The sequence below is a fragment of the Besnoitia besnoiti genome (genome assembly GCF_002563875.1).
Source record: "Besnoitia besnoiti strain Bb-Ger1 chromosome Unknown contig00015, whole genome shotgun sequence".
Lineage (NCBI taxonomy): Eukaryota > Apicomplexa > Conoidasida > Eucoccidiorida > Sarcocystidae > Besnoitia > Besnoitia besnoiti.
The window spans coordinates 634,314-654,498 of NW_021703917.1; the positions used below are offsets into that span (position 1 = coordinate 634,314).

General features: G+C 53.4%; 1 protein-coding gene across 1 annotated transcript; it reads right to left on the reverse strand.

Moving 5' to 3' along the window:
* Nucleotides 1–565: 565 nt before the first annotated feature.
* On the reverse strand, nucleotides 566–17,308 carry BESB_027970 (1,3-beta-glucan synthase component protein; the record flags this gene model as incomplete). The annotated part of the gene is made up of 31 exons (XM_029361471.1): nucleotides 566–746; nucleotides 852–1,163; nucleotides 1,298–1,449; nucleotides 1,569–1,730; nucleotides 1,906–2,084; nucleotides 2,540–2,737; nucleotides 2,953–3,187; nucleotides 3,511–3,675; nucleotides 3,866–3,978; nucleotides 4,291–6,505; nucleotides 6,801–6,959; nucleotides 7,322–7,430; nucleotides 7,846–8,066; nucleotides 8,242–8,362; nucleotides 8,687–8,945; nucleotides 9,279–9,537; nucleotides 9,767–9,925; nucleotides 10,091–10,214; nucleotides 10,542–10,755; nucleotides 11,002–11,189; nucleotides 11,531–11,562; nucleotides 12,031–12,221; nucleotides 12,355–12,526; nucleotides 12,762–12,983; nucleotides 13,238–13,425; nucleotides 13,614–13,853; nucleotides 14,277–14,382; nucleotides 14,842–15,166; nucleotides 15,562–15,793; nucleotides 16,360–16,741; nucleotides 16,970–17,308. 31 exons carry the CDS (start codon nucleotides 17,306–17,308, stop codon nucleotides 566–568), a joined length of 8,154 nt encoding a protein of 2,717 aa, XP_029215371.1.
* Nucleotides 17,309–20,185: the final 2,877 nt, after the last annotated feature.

Here is a 20,185-nt window from a genome sequence, read left to right on the forward strand (position 1 = left end):
TCGCTCCTTTCAATATGTCCAAAAGTTCGTTTTATTGTAACTAATCAACACCCTCACATTTGTGAGCTTTCGTTTGCCGGTATCGGCAACCTGTTTTTTAAGAAGCCTGCGCCTTATGCCAGCTGTTACGTCCTTTTATGCGGAACCTACATGATTTGTGAAGGGTTCTTTACACCAATAACGAACATATGCGCCAGTCAACTGCTTATCGTTCCCCTGTTGTTTTGCCGGTAACGAAGATTGCTCAAGCACTATGACCATGCTTCTGATGAAACAGGCAAGCCTCCAGCCTCCCGAACGTTGGATTTCGGAGTGCAATGTCGCTCGTGTGACCGAAGCACGTCGGACCCTTCTCAGCAACTGTACTCTTCCGCTGCGCACTTCACAGGCAGGGAGCTACACGGGCAGCATACTCGGATGATGATGGGTTTAGAACTCAATAATCCCTCACATCACCCCACTTGTTACCTCATAGATGGATCCAATTCAACCTGCTTTACAGGCTTTTCTCGTTTGCAAGTCTCAAGGTGGTATTCGGTTGATAATGGAGGGCATGCCAAAAGCGTTACTCTGTGCCATGTCCTCTCTTCATGACTTCCGCGCGCTGCACTAGCCCACTCTTTACTATTGTCACGAAATTTGGATTGAACAGGATTCGGGTTTGAATTTTGTGAAAGCTCAGGGTGAAGATGGAGAGAAGTACTGGAACCACGAAGACGAAGAACCCTCCAACGTAGTGGAACACCCTGGAAAAAAAAACGCAGAAAAACACAGTCAGCGACGTATGAGTTGGATCATGAACTCCACACTATACGGACTCAGTATTTTTCTGTTTAACTAGAAGCGCCTACCGCGCTGCCTCCGAAAGGACGTCATTTCTGACAGCCCATCGCCCGAGAAGGACGAAGCTGATTTCCAGTAGTCCGTAACAAAAAATTAAGAATGCAGCTGAGGACGCCAGGAGGGCAGAAATCGTCACGCTGCCGGTAGCGACCGCGGATCCAAGGCCCGCAGTCACAGTACAACAGAGACCTAAAGACAGAAGTGTGTTCCAGTTGGGGCTCGCGAGCTTCAGGTCGTCCAGGAAGATCATCAGGAAGAGTAAGCAGCCGGCTGTGCCGAAGAGGCAGACAGCGCAGTCCAGGTCAGTGGCTTTTATCGACCTGCATGCCAGACCACAGACGAATTCACAACCCGTTAGCAACACCCGTAGGTCCAGGGAATATAGGTCCCACGCACAAAGGCATTCATAGATTCTCACTACCACTGCGAACCCCAAACTATGTACCCGACTTACGTCGCGACACAGGAGACGATGCCAACCGATAATACCACAAAGCGGGAGAGTCGCATGACCAAAATGACCTGGTGATGCCATGCAATGTTGCAGCGTCCCTCCATTTCGCTCCTCCACCATGCTAGCCATGAGGCTTTATCGTGTCTCACATCCTGCAGGCACACAACAGTTGCACGTGCAGCGAAGCCCTCCGTCGGAGTCGTAAGGTAGATACATTTTTCCTTCGGATTGGAAATATAATTCGCCAATCCCTCCCCTCAGCAGGACGTACCCGAGATGACATCCATTTCCTCCAGCTGGAAAAGTCCTCCAGTAATCGGGGGTAGTACATCCCAAGGGGATTGAAAAGGAAGGGCACGAACAGAAGCGACAGCGCCATCAGCAAGAGCGGCCAAGCATCTAAGAGGTAGAGGCCGGCATCGAACCCACAGTACTGCATTCCATATGACACAACATCACCTCGTAGCAAAGCTTCAAACACCCTCCCCAAATCCGCCGGTGCAGCGTCCAGCCACGCCGCCGACACCATTTCGTGACTTCCGGCATCCCCCAGCAGTGCTGTCTTGTCTGACGGCGCCGATATCGTATCTGGGTCGGCAAGTACTTACGATAGCATATATGAATAAGAGCATCATCATCTCCAAGCCAATGCAGAAGTGAGTGAAGTAATAAAACTGCCATAAATCCTTCATCGTCGCGTGCGCGATCACGAATCCTCGTCCAGTTTCTTGATATTTCGCTCCTCCGTAGATGAGGACGTGATCAATCACTGAGGCTTTTGTACCGACTGCCATGGACGCAGGGTAACACAAACAGCAGAGCGGCGCACGCGAACGATACTACAACGACCAGCTGCCATGTGACAAGCAGGAAAGCTGTTGTCGCGAAACTCTTGGGTTATTGGAAATAGGCTCGGGCGCTGTCCCGGGAAATCTGATGGTCGCCATGAGCTATACTGGGCCACCCCACTCCCCTGCATCGGGAGCTCTGAGCTATTGGACACGAGACTGAAAAGAACACATTTAGCAACCTCGCCACACTCGCATATCCTCCCGATCCTGCAGCACGAGCCACTGCGCTACAAGCGTCACTGCGTCTGAACGTGTTTGTAGGCGACGATATCTGAAAGACGCGCGAAATGCGAAGTGCGTGTGTGTTGAAGGACTCTGCGATTGGGGCGTGTTGCGAGTCTGAGTCGGCGATACACAGGCTTGCAGTTTTGCGTCCGAAATAGACTCGTACTCATGAAGTTGTAATAGGCGACAGCGAGCTTCAGAATGATGTCGAATGATCTCGTCAGTGCCGCCCAACACCCCTTCTCTACGAAAAGCCAGACCATCAATGGCACCACCAGTAGGAGGCCGAGCTGAAACTGCACGTAGGTCGTTGGTGCTACAACATATTGTAAGGCCGACTCCGTCACTCCCTTGTACTTATGCTCTGACAGAAGCACACATACACGCGATACATGACATCACTCGCTTCTTGCGACGCTAGTTGTATGCAGAGGCGCAGGTGCATGTACCATCGTCGCCTCTAATCCTACGGTAAACTGAGATTCTTCGGTTCTGTTCAGCTAGCCACTGCATCGCGCGTTGTCGCGCCGTGCTGTTTCTTTTTCACTTCATTTAGCGCCGAGTTGTGAGCACCCTTACTTGAAAAAGAGAATATGCATTTGACGTACAGTGTCACATACGCTGCAAGAAAAAGGACTAGAGCATTGAAGAAGAAGCCCGGTCCGGAAAAGTACATGGACAGGAGCCTGAAGAAATCCATATTGGCAGCCATCCTACACACGTCGCGACTTAGCATTTGCTCTGCGTTTCCTCCTGCAATCTTCTTCTCGAACATCACAACCTGTTGAAGTCCAACGTCACGACCTTTCCCGCACTGCACACAAACCGCACAGCCAGCATAATGCCCACCGGAATGTCATTTTGCAATCCGAAAGAACGATTACTCAACTACGACAGAAATGGAGAGTTCAATTCTCTCCACTTGACGTACGGTCATTTCCGAAAAGTCTGTGACTGGCTCATGTGCTGCGATCGCTGCTGAGCGGGAGCTGAGCGGGAAACCTTGTATAAGGTAGAGGGTTCTCACGGGCTGTGCCAGGTATTGATGAACTGCTCCCGCTAACGTCTTTGCGCTGAGACCAGTCCACCGGGAGTGTTCCCCTTCGTCGTGTCCGTGGGAGCTATTCGAATGCTGACCTGCATATAATCGACGTGCCGCACTGAGTATCCCCTCGCTGTGCAGTTGAAACCAGCGAACACGTCCTCGGACAGATTAATGCCATTCGATGCCTTTGAGCAGGACCCGCAGGTTTGAACGAAAAAGCGATCGAACACATCCGGGTGGCCGTAGTGCATTCGTACCTGTACAGAGTAATCAGGACGCAGGACTACAAATAAAGCGCTTCGAAATGCTATTCTTGTTTGATGTTATTGTATTGGCGTATGCCCTGCGGACCTGGCCAGAAAGGTAAAAGTTTAAGTGAGAAGAGAATGTAGGCAAAAATACCCAGCGTCTGTGGACAGCTTAAGAGACTATAGAGACGGCACTCACCTGTAGAGGTTCGTGGTAGAATCTCTGGTTTGTCGTGGTAAAGATGTTTTCTTGAAGCGCCATATAGCTCGCCAAACTGGAAACGTTTTCGGTGAAGATATGCTCTCTAAACCCTGCATTAGCAACAGACGAACAAGGCATACGGTTCTGCTTCGGTCGGCTGACTAAGGCGTTGCGCGGATTGGGACCGAGCTGGGCATTCGAAGATCGGGCTTACACCTGACGACCGACAAACACAATGTGGCGGTGACCAGCATACCGCTTGACCCCCTGATCTATTTAGGCGAAATCGCCTCCTGGCGGGCGGGAGGTGTCCTCGCCGCGCTGCTAAAGACATCAGATTAACCTGTCACAGGTGAGGCTATTCCAGCATTGGCTCCTTGCATTGCCTGCCAGCGGAAATGAACAATTAATGAGCTTCGTACCTAGAATTCTCATGCGTGGATGAGCCACGAACTCCTGAAGAAGGTTTCGAAGTTTAAGCGCCTCCTCCAGGTACCCCTCCATATTCATGTCGACCACTTGCATCGTCTCCATCCTCGTAAAAATCATGGCGTGGTTTTGGTTTTCCGGCTTTCCAGGGCCGATGATTGGGTACCTTCCCCAAGGTTCTCCCTTCTCATCCTGGACTAAAGGCAGCCGCACCGAGTAAACGGCTTCCAAGCGCAGCGGCCCGCGTCTTGACAACCACACCATCTCGGGTCGCCGCGCGGGCCGTACTGCCTCCCCCGACTGTTCACTTTTACGTGAGCCGCGGTGGGGAGTGGGTGCCTCTGCTCTTCGCCCGAACAGTTTCTCAAACATAGCCACCCTAGATGCAAAAGTGCCACATACGCCGGGGGGCTCCTCTTCACCGTTATAGCTTGACCTCCTCCGGCGAGCTGGTGAGACTCTGTCGCTGCTGTGATGAAGTTCACTTCCTCTGCAATCCGGCGTCACCGAGACGCCGCATTGCTGGTCTTCTGGATGGTCACACGAAAGCTCTTGTGGTAGTATGGCAGGGTGTGCGCTGGCGTGGGCGTCTTCACTGCGAAACTGGAAAGCGTTGTTACGCGTACGTTTGGCGGGAGCACAACAACTGTGTACCACGGCTCTCTCCTGCGCCTCATTCGACGGAGAGATACTAGTCGGACAGTCACCGACTGCTTCCGGTTGAACAGGATGTAGTGTGATAATGCTGCTTCTCCTTCCACACCACCCGGGAGCTGACTGTAATCCTTGCTCTCCTTGTCGAGGTGCTCTGGACTTTGTCTCCTCTGGGGCAGACGCCCCCTTGTTGACAGTTCCGCGGTCGCCTGCTTTCTGCCGGTGAGTGCCGTCCTCGTCGCTGTCGCTTGCCGGCAACAGCACCGTCGGCTCTCGAGCTAGCTCGCGGAGGTGTTGCCTTTCAAGAAGAGTGAAATGCCATTCCCCTTCGTCAAGGTCGCTCCTCCTCACCGACGAATCATGGCCGAAAAAGCCTGTGCGCGGGCAACTCTTGTCGTGACTCGCGCACCAAGCACTGGTGCGTTCTGTTTGGCAGGGAGCCCCTCGACAAACCATTCGCTCAGACGTGCTTTCCAAGGAGGCTAGGTGCCAAGCATCCTTGTGGGACCGCACAGATGCTTGCGCTCCCATCGTATCGCCCTCCGACGTTATCCGCGAGGTTGATAACCTGTGCAGAGACTGTGCTGACTCTCTGGTGGTCATCTTGCGAAGGAAAGTCTGAGACCGCTCAGCGGCTTCCCGATCGTGCCGCCTTCGCTGCTGAATCTTTCTAATCATATTCATAACTTTGTTGTCGATTGACCTCTGAGGATCGTCGCCAAGGGGGGCATCATGTAGGTGTTCGGCGATGTCGGAGTCCCCACGAGTATGGCCGCCCCACCTGCCACCGTAGTCGTAAACAGTCCCAGCTTGTACCAGACAGGAGTCAAACACGTCGTTCTCTCGATCATTATCGTGTGGTTTATCACTGCCGCAAGACATCTTCTTCGGCGTTTCGTTCTGAATATTCTCTGGAGCTCCTGGTTTGCTTGATGATGCCCCAGGGCTTCTGTGCTGGGGAGCTGCACGATGGTGCCGTTCTGTGAGCGAACGAATTTCGCCGTGGTTGACAGTGACAGGAATACGATTGATGTGGGTCGGCTCAGCTGACGAACTAGATGCTGACACTGTCTCCGTGTCTCCAGCTTTTTTCCCTGAACGCGTTCTGATGGAAAAGAGCTCCGAAGGGGCCGAGTCCTCTTCTCGGCAAAAAGGCATATGAGGCACTGGAACAAATGGCCGTGGCATCCGCGCTGCGGCCACAGGCACGCTGACCATTTGACGCTCGTACCGGGACCGGATCTGACCAGTATCTTGGCAATGCGCAGTTGGAGCAGCGACGCGCACCCGAAGAAGATCGGGGTCTGCTGTTAGCCGATATAGCTTGCTCAGCTTGTGCCCTGTTGGCACGCCTCTTTCATCAACCTCGGCTTCAATGGTGGCGATTCGCAGATTAGGATTGCGCACCAACAGCTTGTACACCCAAAGCTTCCTCAAAAGAGCGCTGCGCCCGGCGGGGGTCAGCTCCTTCCCTGCTGGAGCCGGTTTTGCCTTGTTGTCGGTTCCAAACTCCTGAGCAGCCACGAGGTATTGATACTTCAGACGAGCCGTAGACTGCAAGGAATCAAAGACATACGAGGCAAAAAGCCACGGGGATAGGAACCCACATAACCTACAGCACTGTCGCCCGGCAGCAGCAGCCGCACTATCATTGCGCCTCCTCGCCCTGTGACTTCCTGCAAAGCAGGTAGAAAGTAGCCCTCATGGCCTTGTGCTGCTTCCACAGAAGTGAACTTGCTGCAGCTTGCTGTGACTAGAAGACCCATGCGTAGGCCTTCACGCGTGCCCGGAACATGATTGGAACTGAGTTGAACATACGTATCGTTCGTAGTCGGGATGCACCTCATACCGTGATAGCGGTGGATAGCTCGTAGACGGGAAGCGGCTGCAGCACCTCCGACCACAGCTCTGCTTCAGGGCTCCGTATGGATTCTAGCTGTCCAAAATCGAGGCGATTCAAATCGTGGCAGAGATGAAGACATTCGTACGTCGTTTCTTCCAGATACGCCTGAGGATCACAATGGGTAGACCAAGGCCATCTGCACCGGAAGCGGCGGAAGCTTAGTGAAGCACAAATGTAAGAGAAGCACACGCACGATGTGATCCCCAATCGTGCCTGGATTGTTGAAATGCAGTTGATGCGGGTCTTTTTCACAGGTAAAGGCAAAACACTGTGTCGTAACCTGCATCTACGCATGGCTACATAGGAGCATTTCAGCTGCGCTGCGTATAGTGTGGTCATCCTGCAGTTCCTAGGAATTCCTCAATGACCGAGGCGCCAAGCTTCGTCACACAGACGAGCAAGCATCCATTAACACAAGAGAAACTGCCACCGCTTGTTCACCCGCTTTGGGCTTGGCAACGACTTACTTGCATCTTGATTGCTTTTTCATGGTACATCATGCCGCGAACCGTCCGTATGAGAACCTGGCCCCTGTAGGAGGCCCACTCCTGCAAAGCCTCGCAAAATCTGTCGTACCTGAACACCGTCAGGATGCCACAATGCCAATACCAGCTGCGAAGACGCGTGGTTCTTTGAAAGCCCCTAGTCAAGTGCGAAGCCTCTACATCGGTCAGGGATCCATTTCGGCGCCGAGATTCTGCAGTCTCGCTCTTGTGTTTTCGGCAGAAGAACAGAGTACCACATGCAGCACCGCAGGGCCCCTGTTCAGAGACGTATCGGATGAGGGGGAGTCCACCCATGCAAATGACACAGATGCCACTGTTGAAGTTCTCTGACAGATGTCTCCCGTATAGGCATTCACACGGCTGACGGGTCTGTGAGGGTTTGCTCTGTTTCACGGCCGCCATTTGCAAGAACCCTACGATGTTCCCATTACACATGGTCTGACAAGTTACTGACACAGTTGCCAGCTCTGATGCGCATCGCTTACCGTTGAACCAACCCACTTTGCCGCATCTGGCGTCGGACTTCCGCAGCGGCATGCCGCCGTTCTCTCTGGGAATCAGTAACGCGGTTCTCCAGCTCTTGATGAATTGTGAACATCTCTTTTTCTCTATCGACACGCTCCAGAAAGTTTTCGAACTCTTTAGGATGTAGGCTCCGCAGAAGCTCCATTTTGCTTATTCCTTCCTCGGTGGGCTTCTCGAGGTCCTGTACATGCAGACACCGATGCCTTGGAAGCTCCCTCTGTGGTGCGTGGACGGGGCAGGCCAGTTGTAAGCCGCCCAGGGTACCAAGGAAGCATATCGAATCAGGAGACATAGACCACCACAGTGAACCCCTGTGTGCCTTTGCCAGGATGCTTCATGATTCGAACCCAGCGTACCTGTAGGTCAAGCGCGGCGTCTTCCCGGTAATAAGGTGTTAGAGTCACCATGGAGATCATTTTTCGAATCTCTGGTGACTCTGGCATCTTCATGAGCAAGGAATTTGCAAACTGCTTCAATCTGCGACACACGGTGTGAGGCAGAATTGCGTGACACTCGAAGGAGAGTGCTAACCTGGTGCTGGTGTGCCAGGAGGCCGCTACCCTGTGGCGCGGTCGCCTACGCACATGAATCTGGCCAGGTAAGGTGCGCGACGGCGCCTACACATCGTGTACTGCAGAAACATGGCCGTGCCTCGAAAACGCCCTTGTTTGATACTGTGAAGCACCGCAGAACGCGGAGGAAGTAAAGACCCATGGGGTAGCGCGAATGCGGCGCAGCGTCTAGGTACCGGCCCTCCTCAACTCCACCTGCGTCAGTGGTGTTGCCGTGGGTTCTCAGCACCTTCTGTCAGCTTCGGCAGTGGCGAGATATGGGTTGCTGGCGCGCAGGATACGGGCAGACCTCCGGAAATAGAGCTTCACCGCATGCTCAGTCTTGGCTAGAAGAACCTTGGAGGCTGCGCTTTCGTTGTCAAGAATAGGCTGCCCTCGTGGAATCCTGTCGTCTGTTTCTCCAACGAAGACGTCGGCGTCTGCGTCACCGAGGATTGCGTGGAGGCAACGAAACTCTGCCATCTGTTCCGCTGTCATTGGCATGAGACCTATGGGCAGTCGAACGAAGGCAGAGCAGACGCTGCGCAGGCAAGTACCGAAAAACGTATCGTTAGCTCCAGCACGGCTTGCTTTTTCCTTCGTCAAATCTGCTACACTGTGACGCCGCCGGCGCAGAACAGCGAGGCGTGCAGCCAGCCATGAGGCCCGACATAAAAGTGGGGAGCCCGCGTTCCAACATGAGCGGCAAACCCTCCCGAGACTATCGAGTTGCAGGCAACTCTTTTCATGCGGCCAGGCCCTCTCCCAGCACGTATTTCTACTACTTTCAAGTCCTTTGACCACGAGTTTCCCTCTCACCCCTACGACTGATTCAAACTCACGTGAGTCGTTTTCGAGGCTTTCTTCCTCAGCTAGGTGTAACTGCTGTGTGTGGTTCATTATTATCTGAAACTCGCGAACCATGCCGTTGACCTCTTCGATCTCGACGGGCTGTGGATATATTGACGGCATCGGCTGGTCGCGGCGAGCGCCGAGGCATATGTTGATGGCTGTCAAGTATTCTTTCACAACCCCAGGTAATTCGATGGCTCCTGGGTTGTCACAGCCACTACTGGGCAAAAGCACCAGAGATGACAGGCCCTGACAGACCATTCCAGCCAGACAGGGAAGGACACGCACAAACATCGCTTGACGCCACCGAACAGCTGCTGCGACGCTGTCTCCACGCATCTGCGAAGTCAGTGTCGAGAAACATCATTGGGGGATCGACGCCGCCATAAGTCTCAGCCCCCGTTTGTTTGCGATACTCCCGTAATACTCCCGTAGTGTGCGTATGTGTTTGTAGGTTTCAGCGGGAAGCCCCACTTACCTTTTTAAGCTTCCTGTTGCATCTGTCCAGATCAGCTTCCTCTGTGTCACCCCAGGTTCCAGTCCGTTGGAGAAGGCTGAACAGTTGCTCTAGAATAGGGACCAAATCTTTCAGGGAAAGCAAGTTGATCCACAGGAGCCTGCTGCCGTCTTCTTTGAGCTGCACGAACCATGAGAAAAGGAACAGAAGCAACGCACACAGTCGAAGAATGCTCTGCTTCAGATTCGCACGGCTGTTGAGTCTTAGGGCTGACGGCGCATTTCCAGCGAGTCACATGGAGTCTGTGGCTTTTGAAAGTATGTAAACCACACAGAAATATCTTACCCAGCTCCACAGATCAGTCATGGCGTCCACCAAGTCTGCACCCTGCTCAAAGTATCTGGAAAAGTACAGGCAGAGTGCCTCGGCGATCTCCGTGCAGGCCTCAATGTGGAGAAGATCTTCGAATCTGACGCAGCGCAAGGTGATTATACAGCGAACGGCACGAAATATGACCTCACAGGAGAGGCTGGAGGGCGGCCCTCATGGAAACCCTTAAGGCCCTGTACGAACTCGGGTAGCCATCACCGAGTCGGAAAATGTCCTGGAGACCTTCTGGAATTAGGTGACGCCATGCCTTCAGACCGCCGGAGACGCAGAATGTATCATATCTTCACTTTCCGAAGAAAGCTCATACGCAGAATTAGAATGGATTTAATATACAGACGCAACGGCGCGCAGGCCATACGCCTCTGAATTGATTCACCCCGCTGGCTGCCCGGTGGTGACGGCTTGCCTTGGATCGTGGTGGTCTGGGTCATCCGATAGATGCTTGCAGAAAAACCTCTGAGCCACGTGGGCCTTGGAGCTGAGGCGGGCCATATTGTCACTTATTTGATGGTGGAAGTTCTCGCATTTCTTTAGGAAGCCGAGAACGACGTCGCAGTAACAGTAGACCGGAAGCCGGAATGTCGACCTGTTCCATTGTATAAACGCTTCACGCCGGTCTACTCGCTGATGACACATCATACCGATGACGAGAATCAGTGTCTGTTCCCTTCAAAGCGGGGCTGCCAACTAGTTACCTCATCTTGTCTGAAAAGCCCTATAGTGATCCTTTGACACCTGCGCGGTTTGGTCTTGTGCGACATCCATCCGCCTTGCTTGCTCTAACAGAACGGAGCACAATTCCACTCTGCAGCAGAACCTTGAACGCCTCAACCCATGGCCCACAAGATTTCCTGAGACGTCACAACCTACCGTCAGCGACCAATTCCCGTTCCCAAGGGAGAGAAGCGGCAGTTCGTTGAAGCACAGCTTGTCTGCCTCAGCGTTTGAGACTATGTCTTCTAGTCTCCAACTGTGGACGACCTCATTCCACAGGAAGCCAAAACGTTTGCGCGCAATAGTGCGGTCATCAACGCATTCTATGTCGACTGCGCGGCTGTAGCATCGAAAAAACATGGCACCCCAGGGAGCGTAGCCGCTGTAGAGAACTTCATAATCTGCTCCGGCGTGCCGATGGCGACTCTTACGGCAAGGGGTCTAGTCTTGGGGCGTTGTGCGCCTCCCCTTTCTCGTGCGCTTCGTCTGAATCAAAGCTGCTATCAACGCCACCGAACACCTATGTTTTCAACGCTCTTGCACCCATGGAAGAAAAGCATCTACATAAATCGGTTAACCAGTAAAAACTTTACAACAGCAGTGGAGGCGCCCTGCGGGTAAGTTGTGTGTTACGGGATACACCGGATCCTTCTCCTGTGACTGGAACACTACCTCTCTTACTTTGCCAGTGAGCCAGTACGAAGCAGAGGAACCTGATAGGAGAAGTCACATTTTGAATCGCTTGTTTCGTCTGAATATTGTGAAACCTGTCTGTGTGTGCGAACGTCCAACAAGCGCATCAATCCCAACCATTGCCATCAGCCCACGCACATCATGCAGCTCGGAGTAGACGATAGACTATGACTCGGTGGGAGTATACGAATCATTCGAAGTGTTTGCGCTCCTGAGAGCGCACACAGTACGAAGCATAGAGGCGAGGGGTCTCTGCCGCATGCGTCACAATCAGAGGACCATCGTTTCCTTCTCCGGAAGCGGCTTGCCTTTAAGAGACACCCACGCGGTTGTAAACGAGGGTAACGCCCCCGAAGGACACATCGTCCTTGTTTCCTCCCCACTTCTGTCACATAGCCCGGTATCGGAGATTGCGCTCTGTGGTCTCACTCGCTAACCTCGGACAGAGCTCACGGACACAGCGGGCAGTGGTTGCCATGGCCACTCACCATGTTCCGGTAAGGATCCTTGCAATTTTGATATTGCACTTTCGTTGAGTTTCGATTTAGGACCCCGGTGCGGGCGTCAACAGGTGCAGGAGGAGCCTCAGCTCTCACTGAATCGACTCTGGAGAATGCCCTCCGCATGCTTTCCCCCCTATTAAGAGGGTGCGGCTTGCTGAGGCCGACATGTTTTTCCTCTGCAAGTGAACATGAGCAGAAATGCGCCGCGGTCTCACCACGTTGACGACACGCTCGAAAGCACCGCGCACTATGCTGCCATCGACTAGGGTATGGCACAAAACACGGTGCAGCTCCAAATGGCAGGCGTACTGTTTGACACATTTTTGGTCTGTTTAAGGAGAGACTTGACGTCGAAAGCCGGTGCAGATGACAGTACTGGCAGCAGTCTCTTTTGAATTTTCCTTGAGCTTTTGAAGAAGCCCACCCTCCGCCAGCACCCATCCAAGCTTCCATATAGCGATCCAGCTAAGAGGAAAAATATCTGATATTCACAGCAGAGGGGCACAAGGTTCGCACACACTGAAAGATGCAATGGCAGCCTCTTTCGACGGGAACAATGACTACTTCACAACGCCTGAGAAGGAATAGCGACAAGGAAGTCCTCGCGACTACACGTTGGCCAAAGGAGGCTAGCGCCCGTTCGTGGACAATCGAATACCTAAAATCACCAGATCAGGGCCATTGAGGTGGGATCTCCCCTGTGCACTGGTGCGCACCTGGAGGTCGAATAACCAGATAAGGAAGGCGGGACTCCACATCGCAGCCTTCAGCAGGCCTGGAGATCCATCAATGAAGCCAGTCATGGAACCGCCCATGTACGGCCTCGCGATGGCCAGCTCAATGTGTTTTGCTGCCTCAATTAGGGCTGGCAGCGCGACAAATAGCCAGTAGCTTGTTTTCAATATTACTACTGGGATCCAGAATAGAATATACCGAACCTGACAGCATCAAACAGGCGTCAATGACATGGCGCGCGGCAACACAAGGAAGCTGCATTATTAACCACACGTCCCTAACAGTCGGAACTTCAAAATGGGTTGCTGCTTATGAAACCCGTTCAACAGCGGTATCGACCGTCATCTACAGGTGTGGCAAAGCTGCTGCGAGAACCCACCTGTCGCAGCAGCTTCGATACACTGCGCGGACAGGCTCTGGAACGGACCACCGTGAACGAGCAGGCAGCCGGGCTTACCACGTGGCTGAAATCTTCAGCAAGCAAAGGTGTGTTGCCGGTAAAGGTTGACGGCTTGGCGATCGCGCTTATGACAGGAAGCTTCCAGAGAAGGTGAAATACTGGCATTTGGCCGCGGATACGAACGAAAAGGTAGTAATGTAAGCCATGTGCCAAGTAGAAAAACAAATAGGCCGCCCCGACGCTGCCTGTGTAGCAGTACATTAGAATGCAGGAATAGTCAAATATGCAGATGAGACGGTTGTGACGCAGCGAGTTGCGACTACAGATTGCATGCATACATGAGCCGGGCGGCATGCCGGATTGCCCAAGGTGCTGCTGTGATCCGGAGCAAACAAACTTGGAAAAATGCACGCAGCAGCGCTCCGCCTCTTACCGTCCCAACGGAGGAGCGGACTCTGCGTTCCTTCGGTTGCGACAATAGAAAGGACGATCAGAAGGAAAACTATTCGAATCAGGTTGACGGCATTCTCCTGGAAGAAGAACTGCCAAAAATGCGGCTTCCTCAGGGCCCGCCAGTTGAGGAGAACGAGGTCGAACAGAGGCCCGAGGGCATGGAGAACCGCCGAGGTCACCACTGTCTGGTTCCACGCATACGATACCTCCGCCGCATGCTCTGAACCCACGCGCACAGGGGGTGGATATTTGTATGCCATACCGGATCACAATGTGTGAGCTGGTCCCTCGCCCGCATCGGGAAAGCTGCTCATGCTGCGTGGCGGTTTGTAGCGACCTATCAGTCCGCAAGCGTTTGTTGCCTCCACCTTTGACTTGTAGGGCTTTATTTGCAGAACCAATCTGCATATACCAACAGCTATATTGTGCAGGCCACGACAGTGTTCTTTCACATTGGCACAGCTGAACTGAACCGCAGCAGGACGTCCAGTGGCCAGGTCACTGCAGAACAGTTCGAGGTTGCAGATAAACAGACATCATAAACGTGCGTTTAATATTGTCCTCCAGCGCTCACAACAAGTTTCTCGTGGAACTTGACTCTGCTTGCGCTACAGAATAATGGAGTATGGACGGAGGTGCTCACCGTCGTCGAAGACAGCCCGAAGAAAGAACAGAAAAGCAAATGTAACGCCATGCCAAGCAATGACGCGCCAGAAGCTTCTGAGCACCTGCAGATACATGGGCACATGCTGCACACACGAGGACACACCAGAATGGCTCCCTGGGATCAGTCGGATACTCGCTTGTCGAGTGTACACAGACGTAGGTATGCTGGGGGGCGGCGTTTGCGCGTGAGGACCCCATATGGGGAGATAAATCGCGCGTATTTTGTCTCGTACTGCACGATGCAAATCCAAAGCACAAGAGCCGAAGAGCCGAGCTGCGCAGCGACTGTAGTCACACACACGGTGATTCTCGACATGGGCGCTGAAACTGAATGGAGTGGCGATTTTAACGGTTCCAATCTGGTACCGCATTGTGTGAAAGTCAGCCACTATCGCCAACTGTGCTTGGTTGATACAGCGCATGACCGCCACTACACTCATGGACTCTAAAGGCTCACACGAATGCCTATAATGGGATTCCAACAACATTGCTGACACTGCAGTGAAATTGTAAAGACGGCCTTCTCGCAGTCAGTCCCGTACCTGCAGATACGATCGCCTTTCCATGAAAGTCTTCACCCCTTCGCGTGGCTTCGCGCCATGCAGGAGCTTGTGAACGAAGAAATTGAAATTCTCTCGCGTGAATAAAAGAGTGGGACCCGTGGGGGGACTAGGCCTTTCTTCAATTGTGGAGGCATCGGCAATTTTGTCGAAGTGACACGGATCAGGCCCTGCCTCTGTCCTACGAGTAGCATCTCTTGCTCCGTGCAGAAGCAAGACCGCTGCACGCTCCCAGAAAACCTCGTTTATGTCGTCGTACAGAAGGCGCCCTCCATGGTCAGGTGCCCGAAGCGTTCCAGCAAGATACCTGAGCGAGGCACTACGTTCACGCGTTTGACGCTGCAGCAACAAGGGATCTGCATCCGGTTACGGCAAGGAGCGCAGATGTCTAGCGCGGATCGTGTATTTGAATGGCATTCGATTTCAGTAACGAGCGTTCAGGTGCCTCTGGGTGAACCTGGGGTAGGCACTACGTGACTCCGATTTTCTCCGCCACCACGACGCCATTCACAAGAATGCACGTTTCCTCGAAATATGCCAGGCATGCGGGCGGGAGAAAACGTTGAAGACCCTGCTTCTTCATGTATGCTATTGGGTAAGCTCACGGACTCGGCCCTGCAGTATCTAGATATGGAGATACAGGGGTTCAGGATATCTGCTAACACTTCCAGCGAGTGCCGTCAAAATGGCTGCGCCGCTTACCATTGCTCGTCTCGCATTCTTTGTACGACATCTCTAATGAGGTCCACGAACTCCTCCTCTGCTTTGAATTCTGGTTCCCACGCCATACACATCCAGTGGAACAGCCAGCACAAAAGCTCGGGAGTATGCCTCAGGTTAGCGGCCTCGCCCCACATTAACTTGAACAACGCCACCTCGTACATCATCTGCTGCGCCTCTTGACGTAACGAGGCTGGAAAGAAACTCGAGGGTCCTGTCGAAGCATCACATGAAAGAAGGAATCCCAGTGCGCTTTTCTGACGACTCCCGTTTTTGCACGAGGGGACTTCTTAACTAAGCTGCATGTCTGGTTCAGGATCACTCCCCATCGGTATCGAAGCAGCTCGTCCATCCGGTACGCGTAGGAGGTACTCGATGACAGAAATAATAAAAAGGGGGAACCTTTCAACTGGATACGCGAGAGCTGCTGGGTTTCCCTCAAGCCTTCATTCATGAGGAAGGTCAACGCAAGGACGCTATGTGCGCACAGCGGGTGGTGTCTGCCGCCGACGAGAGTACTACTTCTACAGCTGACGCAAGACTAGTGGGACAGTTTGCTTTCACGTTGGAGACCGGCATCCGTTTGATTGGTTGCTGCGACGCTCCAGTAAAGTTCAGTCTCTTCTCAGCGTCGTCCATCTTGTTCCTAGTTCCTGCTCCCCATTCGTGCCGCAGCCGCACCAGACTTCGCAGAGCGCTGCGGTGTACACTATTGTTAAGAACACTTCGCCGTGAAAAAGTGACTCATGCCTGGTCGTTCTGGCGCAAAAGGGGGCTCACCAGACGGCGTGTCTGTGCCACGGACCACTGTGATATCGGTCAGTGGCGAGTCACTGGCTCCGTCCGAACAGTAGCTGTCCATCATCCATGGCGGTTTCTGCCATGGGAACGGCGTTTCACCCAGATAATCACACCACTTGTAGTAGTTGGCAAACAGCCTCCCGTGATACTCGCTGAGAGCTAGGAGAAGAATGTCAGGCCCAACGACTGAGTTGGCTTTTGGGGTTTCCCGGATGCAGAGGTTAAGCAGATGGACAGAGACGTCTTCCAGCTGATTGTATAAGCTGTCTGTTTGGAAGCGATAGTGCCGCTTTACAACAAACCAAATGGTCTGCTCTATGACATACGGACGAATGGGTCGCTTAAGCAGTTCTGGTGGATTCTGCACACATATACCCGCATTGTTTAGTAAGTTGAACGCAACTGATGCTGGAAGCACCACGCAAGCGATTCATCTGAAAGGCGGTCAGGGAGTAGGACTCTGCTATACAGTCGCTCGTTACTGAAATAGAGGAGTCTCCACTTCGTCTCACGCTGAGTGATCGCGTGGCATCTAGTCGACCGCCCGCTGCTGTGGTCTTCCGACACGCACTGGCCTGTCAGCGCTTACCTCGTACAAATGTAACTGCTGGCGGTAGTCCTCAGACGTCACACCGTACTTTTCAGCGTAAAACCTCGAGTCCGACCGGCAAAGAAAAGTAAGGATCTCGCGGAGACATCGGGAGTTTCTTTCTGTCCACGTATCGTCGCTTCCCTCTGACGCCATCCGTGGTGACTCCTCTGCATTGCCTCTAGAACCAACTCGTGTGGGAGGGTGGTGATCGAGGACTTTACTGTTGTGGAGATTATAACCATCGACAACAACAATGTTTGTCTTGATCCTTCGGTCCGACGACCCTCCCCTTGAAGCTGCCGCGAAGTGCGCGAAAGCCGGAGAAACGCCTGCCATCGTGCGTTCAGATGAACACTTTACCGTTCGGCGCTGCTGCTCTTTTGGAGCCAGGTGGCTCAGAGGCATTTCTAGCCTCCATGTCATACCGCATGCTCATGTGGAGACAGGATCAAAATATATAGAAAAATCAGCAAGCAGCGTTAGCGCCCCCCCTTAGCCTGCATGACTGTACATGACCCCAACCGATATAGATCTCGCACGAACTGTTGCCACTGGCGTAGAAAGCGTCATTGCGTCTGGTCAGGTATCCATCCGGAAGGGCGGGAGTCGGCTGCGCAAACCGCAGGAAACGTCACGAAAATAGAAACATATTCTTTGCTATTTCAAGGGGATGCAAAGTTTGCAGCCCTCTATCGAACACGGGCGAATGTTCTGGCATGCGCCAGTCAGCGCCGTTTCAAAACAGATTCAGACGCAGCACATTCCAACGAGCCTAGCGGATGACAGTGTAAACAAGGGTAAACAACACCAGAGGGCATATCAAGAACTGTGCATGCTGGGCGAAGACAGAAAACGTTTCTAGTGATTTCGCGATCATGAGAGATAGATCAGGCAGGCCAAAAGAGGGTACTGCCCCTTTTCCAGGCCCCTGTAACAGAAACCCCTCCATCTGAGCGCGTTTGCCCTCCCACATGGGAGACACGCTCTGACGGCGGGGGCTGTCGCAGCCCTCAGTCCCGACGTCATAGTAAAAATGGTACGTGCGAGCCACGCGCGCTGCGGGGTAGCGATTCACCGAGCTAAAACGATTCATAGGACGGCTTGAATTTGATTCGAAAAAGAAAAAAAAAGGCGGGACTACACTTAGGACTCGACGCTGTGACTCCGCAAACCAAAAGTGGCGAGACCGGAGAGTCATTCAACTCCTGTTCAATACAGCAGAGGTATTGAACACGAGTTGCCTGCGAAGTTGTCAGTACGGTTTGATGACAGAAGAAAGTGCTACACACGTCTGTTTCCATTCTCTCTCCAGGGGAACGTGACGGCAAGATTAACAAGGCGGAAGGCCTTACGGCAGCAATCTCGTTCTGTTGAAATGCTGAAGGGAAGCAGAGTGTTTTCGATGAACCTCCGCATCTGTGTTCCCGAAAGATCTGGGGTAACAGATCCCGGCTCTGCAAGTGCCCACCGTACTCAGAATGGAGAAATGACAGATTCCTTGAAACGAGAGAGTTAGCATGCAGCATTCAGAGTACGGTCGTACACCATCCTTCATTAGATAAAGCAGCCTAAAACAGTGGAATTCCCATGGGGCGTCTCATGTCAGCGCTGAAAGTAGCAGCCCCGCAGCCAAATTTAGATGTCCCGAGCGCTGGTCTGTGGATAATCCTCAGTGGCAGCCCATCCTCACACGCTCCCTACTCAGGGAGTATGGCTTTGACTCTACCCCGCGAGTGGGTTCTCATCAGTGAGCGGCCCCCTAGAGGCAGACCCTCAAATGCGTGTTTTTATTGACTTCCGCATCTAGCTGCCGAGCTGCAGAGTTCGGTAAAAAGCGCCGAGGCTGTTGAGAACTCCAGAGTTAGTCGCTGTTCCCGGTGCAAAGGACAACCGAGACACTGGCCAAATATCAATCGAAACCTGTGACGCGCTCCGCCAACCCACGAGCTCCCTTGGAAGCGTCATGTGAGTGGGAGTCTCAACGCGAGTGGCGCCCGAGGCGCATGTGCGAAACGATCTGGGGCACAGCGGCGCACTTTTCGACCCTACGTGTAAACATTCTGCGCCCACCCCGGGCTAAGACATCCGTAAGGCTAAGATAGCAGCTTGCAAGCTAGGACGATGCATGCTCGGCGCTGTAACCGAACGCAATGCGTGTGCAGGCGCGATCTGTCCCACTCTGCGGCCAGAAAGCAGCGGACGCGAAAGCGGGTTTCTCGCTCGGTCGCCAACTAAAACTAAGGCAACACGACGTCGGTATTCCAACGGTGGACACGCCACGGCGCAAACTCGGCACAGGACAGGAATCGAACGCCAAGCAAGCCGCATGTCTGTCGCGCACGCGCGTAGGATGAGGTCGCCTGCAACACGTTCCGAGCCAGCCAGCTGGCAACGCCCCGTTGATTCGCGCCGTGAGCGCCACGTACCAGAAACCGCCAGTGGAGACGGAGAATGCCTCCGCCTCTTTGACTCCGTCTCGTATTCCCTCCTGCTTCGCTAGTGATGATCGAGAAGGGCTTCGGAGCCCGAAAAAGGGGCTGCCCATTGCGGATTCAGCGCCAAACGGCGAAAACGGCGGTTTACCGCCGCCGCGACCACGAAAACGACATCTGGTGGCTTCCTCCGCGGACAGCTGAGCCCTGCAACGAACAGGCGCCGCAACGGACGTGAACAGGAAGTTGACAGCAAGCAGCATATGCGTTTCACGTGCGCGTATGGGCATGAGTTCGATTCCGATACTTCCAGTAGTAATCGAGGACAAAAAACGACAGAGGCACCCCCGACAGCGCGCTCCACGGGGTGTGGCGCGCATACGTAGATCCTCGATACATGTGCAGGCGCAGAAACAGTCCTCCCTCGGTTTCGGTAGGGACGCCTGCCAGCAGCAAGCGCCTCAAATGATATCGTATTCAAAGCAAGCGAGTCAGCCAGTGCCAGTGCCTCGCGCGGCTCATGCACAGGCTCGTACAGGGAAGCGGAGCCGCGCATATCGGCGCGACAAGTAGGTACAAACCGTACAAGGATTAATTATGTCCCTCTGTGCATCTAAGTTGAGACTATCGGTTATATATTTTAGACGCTAACTTCCCGGCTAACCACCCAGCCACGGGCGACAATACACACACACACACACAAATTTGCGCCCCGCTCTCTGAACACACACGCCGTCGACCTGGAATCCCCCTAGGCCTGCGAGGGCATCTGGCCACACGC